At 45.2% G+C, this 14,277-nt stretch overlaps 2 protein-coding genes across 4 annotated transcripts in view; one reads left to right on the top strand and one right to left on the bottom strand.

Moving 5' to 3' along the window:
* Positions 1–8,909, bottom strand: part of C15H2orf76 (chromosome 15 C2orf76 homolog) — a 71,507-nt gene extending 62,598 nt beyond the window's left edge. For 2 of the 3 annotated variants that reach the window (XM_043487910.1, XM_043487908.1), the window contains exon 1: positions 8,780–8,904. Coding sequence is in view for 1 of the 3 variants with exons in the window: in XM_043487908.1 (XP_043343843.1) it covers positions 8,780–8,890 (111 nt within the window). In the remaining 2 variants the exon portion in view is untranslated. Of the gene's footprint in view, positions 1–8,779 lie in introns of all 3 variants that reach the window. The other variant, XM_043487909.1, reaches the window with a different exon arrangement.
* A 4-nt stretch (positions 8,910–8,913) lies between these two features.
* Positions 8,914–14,016, top strand: DBI (diazepam binding inhibitor, acyl-CoA binding protein). The gene is made up of 4 exons (XM_043487912.1): positions 8,914–9,055; positions 10,067–10,184; positions 12,332–12,394; positions 13,728–14,016. Exons 1-4 carry the CDS (start codon positions 9,047–9,049, stop codon positions 13,799–13,801), a joined length of 264 nt encoding a protein of 87 aa, XP_043343847.1. The 5' UTR covers positions 8,914–9,046; the 3' UTR covers positions 13,802–14,016.
* The last annotated feature ends 261 nt before the right edge of the window (positions 14,017–14,277 follow it).

Below are 14,277 nucleotides of genomic sequence, written 5' to 3'. Positions count from 1 at the left end.
ACAGCCCTTGTGATCACCAGTTTCCCCTGCCTCCAGGGCCTGCCCTTTCACACTCCTTAGATAAAACCCCCACAGAGCTTACTAGAACCCTGCACCTTTGGTTTGAACTGATCGATCCAGTGTCAGACTGGGAAGCCCAGGGATTCCACCACAGACCACGCGCTCCAGGTCCTACCGCTCACTCTCTCCCTGCGCTCAGTCTTCACCTCCTCCCCATGTGGGTCCTCGGGTAGTGCGGTGCACTTCCTCCAGGACGGGTGAATAATAAACTTCTCTATTTCAATTTCTCTGTGGTCCTCCGTTGACCACAGGTCACAATCCAGCCACCTGTGCTCCACTTCACAAATGTTAATGTAACAAAGCAGCTAGTGTCAGAGGGGGCCTGGTGGAGAGTCAGGAAGCTTTCATCTCAGGAACCTAGGAAAATAAAAGCAAAACAACCCAAAATAGGCAGAAGGAAAGAAATAATAGAGAACAGAAATCAATAAAGTTGAAAACAGAAAGACAATAAAGAGAAAATCAATGAAAAAAGGGCTAGTTCTTCAGAAAGATAAAAAAAAAAAATGTCACATCTTGTGCAAGACTGGCCAAAAAAAGAGAGAAGATCTAAATGATAAATATCAGAAATGAAACAAGAAATATTCACTAAGACTCTGTACCTATCACAAGGGAATACTATGAACAAATCTACATACACACATTTCACAACTTAGATTAAAGGGGCCAGTTTCTTGAAATATACCAACTACCACCATTAACCCAATATGAAATAGATAATCGGAATGGAACTTTTATGGAAATTATTAAGGAAAATCCATAATTTTGACACTCCCAAAAGAGAAATCTCCAGGTCCAGAAGGTTTCACTGAAGAATTCTACACATTCTCTTCTAGAAAACAGAAGAGGAGGGAACCTTTCCTAATTCATTTTATGAAGTTTATAGTTACAGGATAACCAACCAAAAACATTATAAAAACAAAAGCCACAGACCAATATTCCCTACAAATCCAAGGCAAGTTATGTATCCACTCTCATCACTCTTATTCAATATAGTTATGGTTCTAGAACATAGTGCTAGAAGTTCTAGACATAGACAAGTTTATTCTAAAATTTATATGGAATGAGAAAAGAACTAAAATAACTAAACAATCCTGAAAAAGGAGAATAAAGTAGAATTAGTTTACCCTATTTCAAGATTTATTACACAGCTACAATAATCAGGACTGTGTAGTGTTGGTGGAGGAACAGATGCACAGATCAACAGAAGACAGGACCCAGAAAAGACCACATAAATATGCCCAAGAGATTACAGAAAAAGGTGCAAAAAGCAATTCATTAAAGGAAATATATCTTTTCAACAAACGGTGCTGGAACAATTAGACATCCAAGGTGAGGGAGGGGAGGAGAACCTCAATCTAAATCTTATACCTTTCTATAAAAATTAACTCAAAATCAATTACGTGAATTTTAAAATGCAAAACTATAAAATTTTTACAAAAAAATGAGAAAATTGTCAGAATCTAGGGCTAGGTCAAGATTTACTAGACATGACACCAAAAGTGTAATCCATAAAAGAAAAAATTGGAAAAACTGGATTTCACCAGAATTAAAATCTTATGCTTTGTGAAAGACTGTTAAGAAGATGAAAAAACAAACTAAAAATTGGAAGAAAATGTTTGTAAACCACATATCCAACAAAGGAATAGTATTTGGAATATATTAAGAACTCCCAAAATTCAACATTTAAAAACATTCAATTTAAACACAAGCAAAAGACACAGAAAATTGAGAGAAGAGATTATACACATGGCACAAATAAACACATGAAAACATGCTCAACATCATTGATAATTAGGGAATGCAAACCTAAAACCACAATGAGATACACTACACACTTGTAAGAATGCCTAAAATAAAAAATGCAGATGGTGATTGCAGCCATGAAATTAAAAGACGCTTACCCCTTGGAAGGAAAGTTAGGACCAACCTAGATAGCATATTAAAAAGCAGAAACATTACTTTGCCAACAAAGGTCCATCCAGTCAAGGCTATGGTTTTTCCAGTGGTCATGTATGGATGTGAGAATTGGACTGTGAAGAAAGCTGAGCACCAAAGAATTGATGCTTTTGAACTGTGGTGTTGGAGAAGACTCTCGAGAGTCCCTTGGACTGCACGGAGATCTAACCAGTCCATCCTGAAGGAGATTAAGTCCTGGGTGTTCATTGGAAGGACTGATAATGAAGCTGAAACTCCAATACTTCGGCCACCTCATGTGAAGAGTTGACTCATTGGAAAAGACCCTGATGCTGGGAGGGATTGGGGGCAGGAGAAGGGGATGACAGAAGATGAGATGGCTGGATGCCATCACTGACTCGATGGACATGAGTTTGAATAAACTCTGGGAGTTGGTGATGGACAGGGAGGCCTGGCATGCTGTGATTCATGGGGTTGCAAGGAGTTGGACACAACTGAGTGACTGGACTGAACTGAAAATAAAAAAGTGATAACACCAAATTCTGGCAAGGATGTGGAGAAACTGAATCTCTCCTTTATTACTGATAGGAATGTAAAATGGTACAGACACAATGACAATTTCTTACAAAACCAAACATGGAATGGCCATATGGCCCAGAGCTGCACTCCTGGGCTTTCATTCCAGAAAAATGAAAACATTCACAGAAAAATCTGTACATGAGTGACTAGCAGCAGCTTTATTGGTAACAATTAAAAAGTGGGAACAGTGCAGATGTCCTTCAACAAGTTAATGGTTAAACAAACTGGTTCATCCAAAAGATGGAATACACTCAGCAATAAGAATTAATTAATTACGGGTACATACAATGATCTGGATGAATCACTAGAGAATTATGTTGAGTAAAGAAGCCAATCCCAAAAGGTTACAAACTACATGATTTCACTTACATAACATTCTTGAAATGACAAAATTATAGAAACAGAATAAATTCCTGGTTGTCAGGAGCAGAGGAGGAGTAAGGACAGGAGGGAAGTGGTTGTGGCTATCACAGGGCAATAAAAGGACAATGATGAAAATGTTCTGTATCTTCAACCTATTATTGTCAATGTACTATTTGTGGTATGTACAATAGCTGTGCAAGTCGTTACCACCAGGACGAAACAGGTGAAGAGTGTAAGGGATAACAGCACAGAGGGACTTCCCTGACTGCCCAGGGGTTAAGAAACTCCACACTTCCACTGCAGGGGGCACAGGTTTAAACTCTGGTCAAGGAGCTAAGGTTCCACATGCCTGGGGGCCAAAAAAATGAAAAACAAAAAACAGAAGCAATATTGGAACAAAAGCAATACAGATTTTAAAAATGGCCCACATCCAAAAAAAAAAATCAAAAATAAGCAAATAAATAAAACTGCATTATCTCCAAAGGAATTACCAGCCAAATCATTTGTTATCAAATTTTAATACTTCTATTTTTTGTCGTTGTTGACAGACAATAGGAAAGCACACTAGAAAATTCATTTCTAACAACCTAGTTTCAAAGCATTTACCAAGAGTTTGTCACGTACAACTTGAAACTAGGGAAACAGGCAAAGTGAGGAAGACAAAGTAGATTTAGAGGAGAGTTTATATTTCTAGTGAAGTTGAACAGGAACTACTGTACTGAACTTAAGTTATCTTTGTAAAGCACTTCATTATGCCTGCCCACATTTGTAAGTATTTCTAAATAGAACACAGGCAGCACATCACCAGCGCATGACCAACTTATAAGTAACTTTCCTTACTTCTTAACTCCCAGCCAGTGAAGGTCACTTCCTGCCAGGAAAACCCCCACCTCTACGCAAGCCCTGGTCTTCATGTCTCAACTAAGCCCAAACCACCCCCCAATCCCATATTGGCTGGGCAAAAACAGGACAGGGGCAAGGTGAGACTCACACACTCATGGATGTCTTACCCACGTGCCCGTTCTCTCACCCAATTCTCCAAATATAAATACCCAAAGGAAGAAAAGAACGGCAAAGGGCAAGGGCTGGTTAAGATCTCTGGTAACCAGGCCTCCTCTTACCAGTTTTTTCATCAGAAAAGGAAAAGAGACAAAAGAGGAGAAAAGGCAGGGGGATGGGGGGTGGGCGGGAGAAAAGGTACATTTTCACCTCAGCTGTCAGCTCCCCCACCTTCACAAAATAAAGGCCACAACTCTATCCAGCTCTCCCCACTCCTATCCCAGCAGCAGTTCCCAAGTGCCTCTGAACCCAAGTCCCCCTAAAATCAAGTTCCCTTACCAAGTTTATGGTTAATCTCTCTATCCAAAATTTTATTCCCTTTTTTATCCCTTCTGACCTCAATTGGGTACTGAGCAGTAAGCAACCAGAGTCAGATGACTACAATCGCTGTTACTGATAACATCTTTCTAAAATTGCTATTATAGGTATCATCATTAATGAACAAACTCAGGTTGTTTCTCCAGGACAACATGAGCTAATAGAACCCCAAGCCATGGACTACCTGGCCAGAGAATGGTAAACCAGAGCTCCCTGACTCCCGAAACTAGAAACTACAATTATAAAATGTCACAAAAATGATTAACCCCAGTCTCTTATGTCAAGAAACCAGAAAATAAATACAAAATGAATATAATTCATCATTTGTGAATACCCTAACCCTTGCCTTCTAGTAAAGCTTTACCATAAAGCTTTTGGTAATGATTTTCACGTTTTAATGACTAGGTTACTCTTAGAAATTAGAGGTTTGGTTTACACCAAGAAACATAATATTAAACTACTATTCACACCCACTGGGCAAGAACTGCTTTCACCTGTTAATATAACTTGCCTGGCTGGCTTTACACTGACACCCAGAAAGTGAAGCCTGTGAGTAGCCAAAACTGGCAAGACAAGGATGTGGGGGAAAACTGCAAGACAAGGATGTGGGGGAAACTGCAGTAATGATTAGGGCCCCTCCACTAACTCGGAGGGTCAATTAGGCTGACAAGTCAGCTCATCAGGTTCTCATCTCCCCTAACATTTCAAGTGTTCTATTTCCAAGACTGAGGGCAGAACAAAGAGATGACACAGCCCTTGCACCAGAGTTCACCTGCTTTACTCTAGCTCGTAGTTTCACATTTAGTTCTAATAAACTTGGTTGGTTTCTAAGTTCATGGCTAATCAGAAGGAAAATGTTTCATAGAGAGAAGAGCACTCTGTTCATTCACCCACCATTTAAGTGCCAGGTACTTGGAGACGGAGCACCAACTGATACTCAGTGATCCGTATCCTCCCTGACTTAGGTAGGGCAGGGGCTCAGACAGTAGAGGAGTAAATTAAAATAAAAGTGATTGTAAATAAAATAATTACAAAAAATAATCACCAACTGTGATAGCTGCTAACAAGAAGATGAACAGAGCTAACAACCTTGTCCTTTCTTGGGAATATGAAGACCCTTCCAGGAGGGTCAAAATGTAGAATAAAAAAATTCTGGGCCTCCCTGGGGGGTCAGCGGTAAAGAATCCACCTGTCAGTGCCGGAGAATGGTTCCCTAGTGCGGGAAGATGCCGCAGAGCAACTAAGCCTGTGCACCACAACTATCGAGCCCATGTTCTAGAGCCAGGAGCCGAAACTACTGGAGCCTGCGTGTGCCCTGGAGTGCATGCTCTCCAACAAGGGAAGCCACTGCAATGAGAAGCTCTCACAGCACATCTAGAGAGCAGCACCTGCTAGCCTCCACTGGAGAAAAGCCTGCCTGACAACAAGACTCAGCACAGCCAAAAACAAATAAATTGTTTTTTTAAAATTCATATAATCTATTGACCCCAAATATACTCTAAAATTCACTTTTAAAAATTGAATACCGGCTGCTGACGTGTTACCCTCTCTTTATGTTAAAAGTTGAGTGACATTCCAATTCCCTAGAGCAGAGATGGTAACAGGCCATAAAGCAGCATTTCCATAGGCGGAAGTCACTGAAAAGTGAGGGAAGGAAGCACAAGGCAAGCATGCCTTCAGCTATTTCAAAACTTGGCCTAGGCTGGATCCCCAACAAGGAAAAACATTCTTCCTTCTCCTCAAGATCACATAGCACCCGGTTCCCTGGGATCTGCAATCACTACTAGTTCTGAGGCAGGAGGCAGATGCCATGGCTCCCCTCCCACCCACCCACCCCCCAGGGTAAAGCAATTGAAGATTCATTTTCTGTGGGCCAAAACTCCACCAGGAGAATAACAGGAAAATTGAGAGAGGAGGCTGTTCCCTGCCCAGACCACATATTTCCCATTCTTGAAGTCAGGCGACTCCCCAGCTACATATGTGCAAAAGGGTTCAGTGGAGGTCAAAAGGGAAGTGATGATAAGAGATGTTCTACCCTTAGGCCTTTTCGGTAGAATCTATCTTGGCTAAGAGATACATGCACACACATGAGAGGATCCTGAGATGTATCAAACATGGACTCTGAACCAGGCAATTCAAAATGACTGGCCAACAGAAACTTGGAAGAAATGCCCCATAAAAGTAATTCAAATTACCACGAAGGTAAAACTCAGGGACTCTCTCTCAGTCCCCCTGTGTCCCTATCCACATATAATGTACTCTTTTTCCTCTTAATAAATATTCCACTTGCTTCACTACTTTCTGACTTTGTGGAAATTCTCTTCTGCAAAGCTGAAGGGCCAGAGCCCTTGTCACTGACCACTGGTCTAGTGGCTAGGATTTGGGGCTCTCACCACAACGACCCAGTCTCAATCTCTGGTTAAGGAACTGAAGCCCCACTTGAAGCCGCTGCAAACTCAGGCTCCCTGAGACCAGTTCCATACTTCAGTCACTTTAAGCAACCTGGGCACAAAACCACCATGTGGAAGGTCAGTTTTTTTTTTTTAAAGTGGCATATATTCCAAAGAAGCAACCAAAAAATCAACCCCACTTAAGCTGGAGATTACCAAGTTAATTCAAAACACTAGCTTTGCTTTCTGCAATGTTTAACTTCAGTCAAAATTCAATCACACTAGCCAACCTTGGAGGAATAAAAAGAAAATTCCATTTTCAGAGGCACCTAATCTTTTCAAATGTGCCAAACACAACACAAACACAATAACTGTGTTAACCCACACCTCCTGGGGCTCCTGCACTGCAGGGAGAATCATTACCACTGAGCCACCAGGGAAGCACAAAACCTGCCTACTAGAAAATATATTTGACTGCAAATACGATCCACACAGGGAATAACCTGAATCTCATCAAGGAAGCTGTGAGCACCAAAGGATGGAGGCAAAAGTGAACCCAAGTTTCATATGGGACTAAGGGCAAAAAGACAGTTCTGAATTGTCATTTGGGAAGAAATTCACATCTCTTACAATTCAAATGTAATTTCCCCAAAGTTAGCTCCAAAATTTGTTAATTCGTTTGGCTTTGCTTTCTCAAACAAAATTACACATGGGCTGAAGACTCGAGATGTGCTCCCTGCTATTACATCTCCACTTCTCCCCTTTTCATTAAGCCTGACCTCCATTAAGTTAGTAAGTTATATCTGAAAGCGTCTACTTGGACTTTCTTTAAACACCTACAGCTATAAACTAATGTGGGAAGAAGCTGGAGGTTGATCTGCAGTCCACTCCTCTTTACAAATTAGGAACTGGAGAGGAACGGTCTCTATCAAAAGATCTCTGGAGACTTATTTTCCATCAATTCCCTCCTTTCACCTAGCTCCTTTGTAACCACAGCCAGAAAATTCTCCCTTTGGTCTTTAGGTATCACCTTCAAATTCCCCACCCACCTTTCTCCCACGGAGAATATTAGCCTCTGCAACAACTTTGCAAAACTGCCCTAGTGTCCTTATCCTCTGCTCAAAAGCCTCTAACTTTCCATTTCACTCAGAATAAAACTCAAAAGTTCTGCATCATCCAGCCAGCCTGCCACCTCCTTAACCTTCCAGCCTCATCTCCTATCCTCCCCTCACTTCCTGCTCATACATTTACACTCATTTTCTGCCTGGAATGCTTCCTCTTGAGGGGCTTTCTCAAAAGTTACCTTCCCTTAATCCTTCACCCTACGGTCTGGAGCAATGCAAGTAACCTGACAAGATTTCAGTACACACTCATGAACGAAGGAAAGTCTTAACAGCTGTCTGCTGAGCACCTAGTCCGGGCCGAGTCTGTTAACGTGAAAGTGTTACTCGCTCAGTTGAGTCCTGCTTTTTGCGACCCCATGGTCTGTAGCCCCTCCAGGTTCCTCCGTGCATGGGATTCTCCAGACAAGAATACTGGAAGGTGTTGCCGTGCCCTCCTCTAGGGGATTTCCCCGACCCAGGGATCCAACCTGGGTTTCCCACACTGCTGGGCAGGTTCTTTACCGTCTGAGACACCAGGCAGGTCAAGACAAATAAGACACTGTCCCTGACTTGAGGGCACCAGATAGATTACCGCACACAAAACAGGACTGCAAATCACGGCCAATGGCAAGTCACAGAACGTGTCAATCACTCAGAGGAAGAGGCCTTGGCTTCGACCCTCTGGGAACCATTCCAGCTTCCCACCCTCGCGCAGTTCTCCAGGGACCACCCCCAGAAAGTCTCTAGTCCCCACAGAAGGACCGGGCCCCTCGCCCTCCCCAAGCGTGAGCCGTTACTCGTCCAGCGGCGCGACTTCCGGCACCTCACGCAGGACACACGATTTAATGAAACAAATTTTAAAACCTCCGCTCTTCAGCTTCCACCCCCCCTCTCTGCCTCGCGGGTCACTCCCCACGGTGACCCGGGAACCCAATTCCAGCTCTGACCACCTGGCAGTCACTACCGAGAGCGCCCTACTTCCGCGATCCTCACCTGCTCCCGGCGTCCCCTTCGGCTCCTCCCCGCTGCGCTTGCGCAAGCAAACCCCGCGGGTTCAAGCAGGGTTGGCAGCGAGGGGCGGTTGGGCACGCCCCCAGCGTACATCTAGCTCCTGATTGGCTGTCTCTCGCTGGTCCGAGCACCGCTGGAGAGGCCTAAGGCTGCGCTTCCAAAGGCGCTGTCAGTTGAGTATCTCGTGCTACTGCTTGCTGCTTTTCGCCGCCTCCGCGGGCTTCCTGGAATCTTTGCAACACCGCCGGCATGTCTCAGGTAATACGCGTGCCCAGCCTTGGCTACGAAGGTGCCACGAGGTGGGAAGCTGGTGCGGGGATTATCCCGCAGACACAACCCCGCAGGGTCTTTCCCTTCCGTGCTCTGCTGTTATTTCTGGACCCTTGCCCAGCCCAGACTCCGAACAGAGCCCTGTAAGCGGAACTTTCCGGTTACTGAGCCCGCAACGGCTGGCAAGTTGCCATATGGAAGACTTCGTTCGCAGTGAAGCAGGAATTGAGGTCGGAAGCTAGCGTCCAACATGGACAGATGGGATGTAATGGTTTTCATAGAATGAAAGACTAAGGGGACAGAGTGCCCTATCCGGAAGGACAAGGCAGGAGTAGGGGTGCCAGATAGAGTGGAGAAGCCAGGAGGCCGCGGTTGAGAGCTTGGAGGTCAGGGGAAGTAGGGGCCGAGTGTCCAGCGCGAGGCCAGGGGAGGGTCGCAGCCTGAGGAGGGGTGACCTAGAGGCCTTTCCCTTCTCTGACTGTAGACGCTTTCCCGGGACCTAGCAGTGGGGGGCGATCTTTGGCTCCTCCCCCGTCTCCAGTCCGGACGCTGGGACAGGGATTGGCACCGGATCCCCTGGCCTCGGAGGGAGGGGGCCAGCGGGCTCTGGCCGCTGAAGCGCTGCGTTCATGCAGTTTTCTCCGCTGTTTCAGTCACCCAATGCCGCAAGTCAGGGCTGTCCTGAGACCTCTGTCGGGTCAGCCAGTTGGCCGTGCTTTTTCTGTGAAGTGTGTGTCCACTGCAGCGTCAGCCTGCCTCCTTCACCTCTGTTTCCAGCACGTGATATCTGGTTTAGTGAGAGAGCCCCATACATAGTTGTCCAAGTGAGTGAAGGCATGTGTTTATCCTCCTGGTTTTGCTGAATCTCTCTAGCTGCCCTGTTGAGGAGATGAGGAAGACTGCTTTTCCTCACCAGCAGGGCAAGAGAGTGCTTCCTTTCCAACCCCTCCATCCTCATTACCGAACTCTAGTCAGCCCTCTTCTCTCCCTCATATTTAGGCTGAGTTTGACAAAGCTGCTGAGGAAGTTAAGCAGCTTAAGGCCAAGCCGGCAGATGAGGAGATGCTGTTCCTCTACAGCCACTACAAACAGGCAACTGTGGGTGACGTAAATACAGGTATGTTGAGGTGGAGTTGGGAGGGCCCAGATTCATCAAAGTAGGCTTGGCAGCTTTGGTTGGTACTGAAACTGTTATCTCTGGCAACTTCATTCTCAAAACCACCCACAGCCCTACACTTAAGGTGGTTCCTGGGGTTTAAGCTGGGAGAGGTTGCCCAAAGATAATGTTCCTGAGTGGGGTTTGGTGGCTCAGATAGCAGAATTCAAATCCCAGTCTGAGGACTTGTCTCGTTATCACCAGCATTTTCTATCTATTTGGGAGGAACAAAGATCCCAGCTTTGAAGAGACTTGCTCCAAGCTCTCAGCTCAGTAGTAGTTTTGTTGAACCACACTATTTCCACCCCAGTCAGACAGGATCAAAGTCAGGGCGCTTGGCAGCTGGGCCAAGCCTGATGTCAGCTGCTACAGCCAGAGTAGGCTGGCTTTCTGCGTCAGGTCAGAAGCATTTTTTCTGACAGCAATTCCCCATTTGTTCCCTGTCAAAAAATCTAAGTACAGATTTGAGACCTTGGTTTGGACCACCATATTCTATAATGTCTTTTCTCGCTTGGACAGTTTTCATTCTGCCCCTAAGGCAATAGCATGATGCATTGTACACAGGTACTCAGAGATGGTGGCCACAGTAGCATAGAGGAGGTCACCCCTCGCTCCTGTTTAGGAGGGTGAGCGTAGCCCCTAATTCCATTGCAGTTAGGGCAGAGGGTAGAGCAGGTGGGCTGGCTGCTAAGGATCCTGGGCAGTGCCAAATCAAACATCACAGGGAGTGGAACTTCCCTGATGGTCCAGTGGCTAAGATTCCATACTCCCACTGCAGGGGGCAAGGTTCGATCCCTGGTCAGGGAACTAGATCCCACAATTAAAGATCCTATATGCAGCAACTAAGACCCAGCACAGCCAAATAAATAAAATATTTTAAAATAAAAATCACAGGGAGAGCTTAGTTAAGAAAGGTCTTGTGGTGAAGGTGAGTTTTACCCTGGGTTTATAAACTCTGCGCCTTCCCAGGGAGGCAGGGGAAATGAAGTGGGGGTGGCCAGAGTGACTGAGACACTTTTCTGACAAACATGATTGTCACAGAGACTGTCCTCTGCCCTGCTTTCGCATTAGTGTAGGTAGACTGGCTTGGGATTCTTATCACTTCCTGATCAGCTCACTCTAGGCCTCTTCGGTCCAATACAGCCGCCACTAGCCACATGCAGCTATCTAAATTTAAACTGAGAATAGTTAAAATCAAGTCAACAGTTCACTCCCCAGTCACACTTCAGGTGCTCAGCTGGCACCCTGAGTTAGACAGTGCAAATGTACCACCTTTGCATCATCATGAGAGGGCTACTGGGATGTGCTAATCTCAGATTCTGATGATGATTCTGGGGCGCAGTTTCCCTCAGGTGTCCCTGGGAATGCTTCCTGGCAAGCACTTCGGGGGAGACTGTATGTTTCTCAGACACTGTGGTCCTGGCTGTGGACACTGCGATTGCTCCCCTGGGCTTTCTTCTTAGCATGGCAGTGAACTAGGTCAGCGGGGAGGTGGTAAGTGTGTTCCCCAGGGGAACAGCTTCCCCAGACCTGATAACAGGTCTGCAGGTATAAAACCAGGGTATATCTTAAAGGAAGCTTGCCCTCGGGGTGGGGTGGGGGGGAATAAAATTCCCATAAAACAATAAGAAATAGACTAACAATTTGGTAGCAAAATGGGGCAAGAATATGAACAGACGGTTCACAGAAAAGGACACCTACAAAACTGATAACAATAACATGGGAGAGAGACCTTGGGTGGGAAGAGTGGAAGGAAACTTTATAGTAATCCCTTTGTGGTGTTTGAATTTCAAGCCAGGTGAATGGATTGTGGTACTTGTTTAAAAAAAATAAAGTACAGTTTTTAAAAGAAATTTTGGAGTTATAAATTTATAAGAAAGGGTCCCTCCAGTAATGAGAACAGTTTTCCTCCTATTTTCTCTAGATTTTAAGTTTGAATTTCTGTACATGTGAGTTTCTGAAGGCAGAACCCACCATATCAGACCCATTTAACTCCATAGCAAAGCCTGGAAAAAGAAGATAAAATATGGCTATCATGGCAAGAAAATGGATAAAGTTCCCCATCAGAACTTGCAGCAGGTCTAATGTCTTTCCTTCCCTTGTTTAAGAACGTCCTGGAATGTTGGACTTCAAAGGCAAGGCCAAGTGGGATGCCTGGAATGAGCTGAAAGGTAATTGTTCTAATACGCTTCCCTCATTTGGGAACCCCAGTAATAAAATACTCTTCATTAAGGAGTGTAAGGGGTGAGGAGAGAGAACAGAATGGATGAGGCACATGCTGGGAACCAATCTGACCTAGACCAGAATGGTAAAAAAAAAAAAACTAGACCACTTATGATACCATTTGTGCCATTTCCAAAAACACCATCTCTGAGTCACAATATCATCTGGAGAGTGCAGGGGCAGGGGCCCAGGCCACTGACAAACAGACTGGGAGGTGATAAGTTGCCTTGGGCTTTACAATATTCAGAATAGGGATGGTTTCCTGTCCACAACTTCCTTTCCCTCACAAGGCCAGGCAGTGACCCCCTGGCCCAAGTAGCCCTCCCTATTTCCCTTCCAGCCAGAAAGACACCTAAAAAAAGAAATGAATTAATGCATGGCAGGCTGCTGGCACATCGTAGCCTCAGTGAATGGAGCTATTATATGCTAAGAACAGAGGCCAAGAAGTATCCCAGCTGTGACTTAATCACATGCCACCTGCGGCGGCAAGACCCAGAAGCTGGCACTGAAGTGCCTGCCAGCTTTTGTGTCCTAGCTTGCTCGTTTCTGAATAAGCCCTCTGTCTTCCTGCAAATGAGAAACCCTTGAATTCAAAAGGGGCCAGAATACAATAAATACACTCCTAGGATCTGCAAGTAAGTGAAACAGGAATGCCCCTCTGACTGTCCATTCCCATTGGGCATTTCCATACCATTCTGAGGCCCCATGTACTCGCCCCTACTCCAGAACACACACTGATTCCCACTGAGTCTCTCCTTCAGCGTAGAATCCAGGACACCAGGCATCACTATCTCTGAGAGATATCTCCAGTGTCCTCTGTCTTCCCCTCCAAGGGCCAGCTGCTTGTCTTCAGAGCTCCCAAAGCTGCTCTCTGGGGAGAAGAGGGTATCTGGCTTTGTTTCTTCCCTGGCAGCTTAACAGCTCTGAGAGATAAGGGCCCAACAGAGAAACACTTGATAGATCAAAGCCAATCGTGAAAGTCAGTGGAACACAACCTGTGTCCCCAGTGGGATACTCATCTGGCCAGCAAGCCAGTGACAGGCCTCAGGCAGCTGCACACACATTATGAGCTCAGTGCTTTATGGAGCCTTCCCTGTGGGCCAAGCTCCTTAAGGACTTCAAAAGTCATGTCCGGCCAGGTCTGTGAGGTGTAGGTGGTAGAACCCCCAGCCCTTTCACAGGTGAGAAACTGAGGCTCGCAGCATTAACCTGGGGCTCTAAAGTTTGCTGCCTTTCTATAGCACTGCCTCTCTGACAAATAATCTTGTTGATGCCTTGCAGGGACTTCTAAAGAAGATGCCATGAAAGCTTACGTTGACAAAGCAGAAGAACTAAAGAAAAAATATGGAATATAAGAGACTGGGTTTGGCTGCCAGCCATTCATTTCACCTAAACTGATTTAATGCCTTGTTTTTCTAATACTGTGGATGAAGTTAATAGATAACTAGCTAAACCAGGAGCTCAAGACAGCCCAGGATATGACTCTAACAGATTAGGAGCTGAAACAGTTATTAATCCTTGCTGAGTAATTTTTATCAGTAGATGAATTAAAAGTATCTTTGTTACTTTACGTCTTTGATAACTTGGGCTCTTGAAATAATGTCCTCTGTTCCAATCTCTCTTCTTCACTTTTTCTAAAGATTTCATCTAGAAGTGTTTGAACTTCTCTAGCTCCCCCTGTACACTTTGCTGGAGTGGGCAGGCGCACCCACCTGTTCAGACCTGGCATGTGTTCACCTCGGTGCAGAGGAGTTATCACAGAAGTGGCCTTCACTGTCTCCATCTTCCCCAACTTCAACTACACCAGTCAGGTGGGCTGAGACGTCAGTCT

Source organism: Cervus canadensis, chromosome 15 (assembly GCF_019320065.1).
Source record: "Cervus canadensis isolate Bull #8, Minnesota chromosome 15, ASM1932006v1, whole genome shotgun sequence".
Classification (NCBI taxonomy): Eukaryota; Metazoa; Chordata; class Mammalia; order Artiodactyla; family Cervidae; genus Cervus; species Cervus canadensis.
The sequence above is the reverse complement of the archived record's forward strand: the minus strand, read 5'-3'. Positions and strand labels throughout refer to the sequence as shown.

Excerpts from the sequence above, each read along its gene's own strand:
- DBI (XM_043487912.1), top strand. Across the intron at positions 10,185-12,331 it reads TGTGGGTGACGTAAATACAG|AACGTCCTGGAATGTTGGAC; the intron begins GTATGTTGAGGT and ends CCCTTGTTTAAG. Across the intron at positions 12,395-13,727 it reads TGCCTGGAATGAGCTGAAAG|GGACTTCTAAAGAAGATGCC; the intron begins GTAATTGTTCTA and ends GATGCCTTGCAG.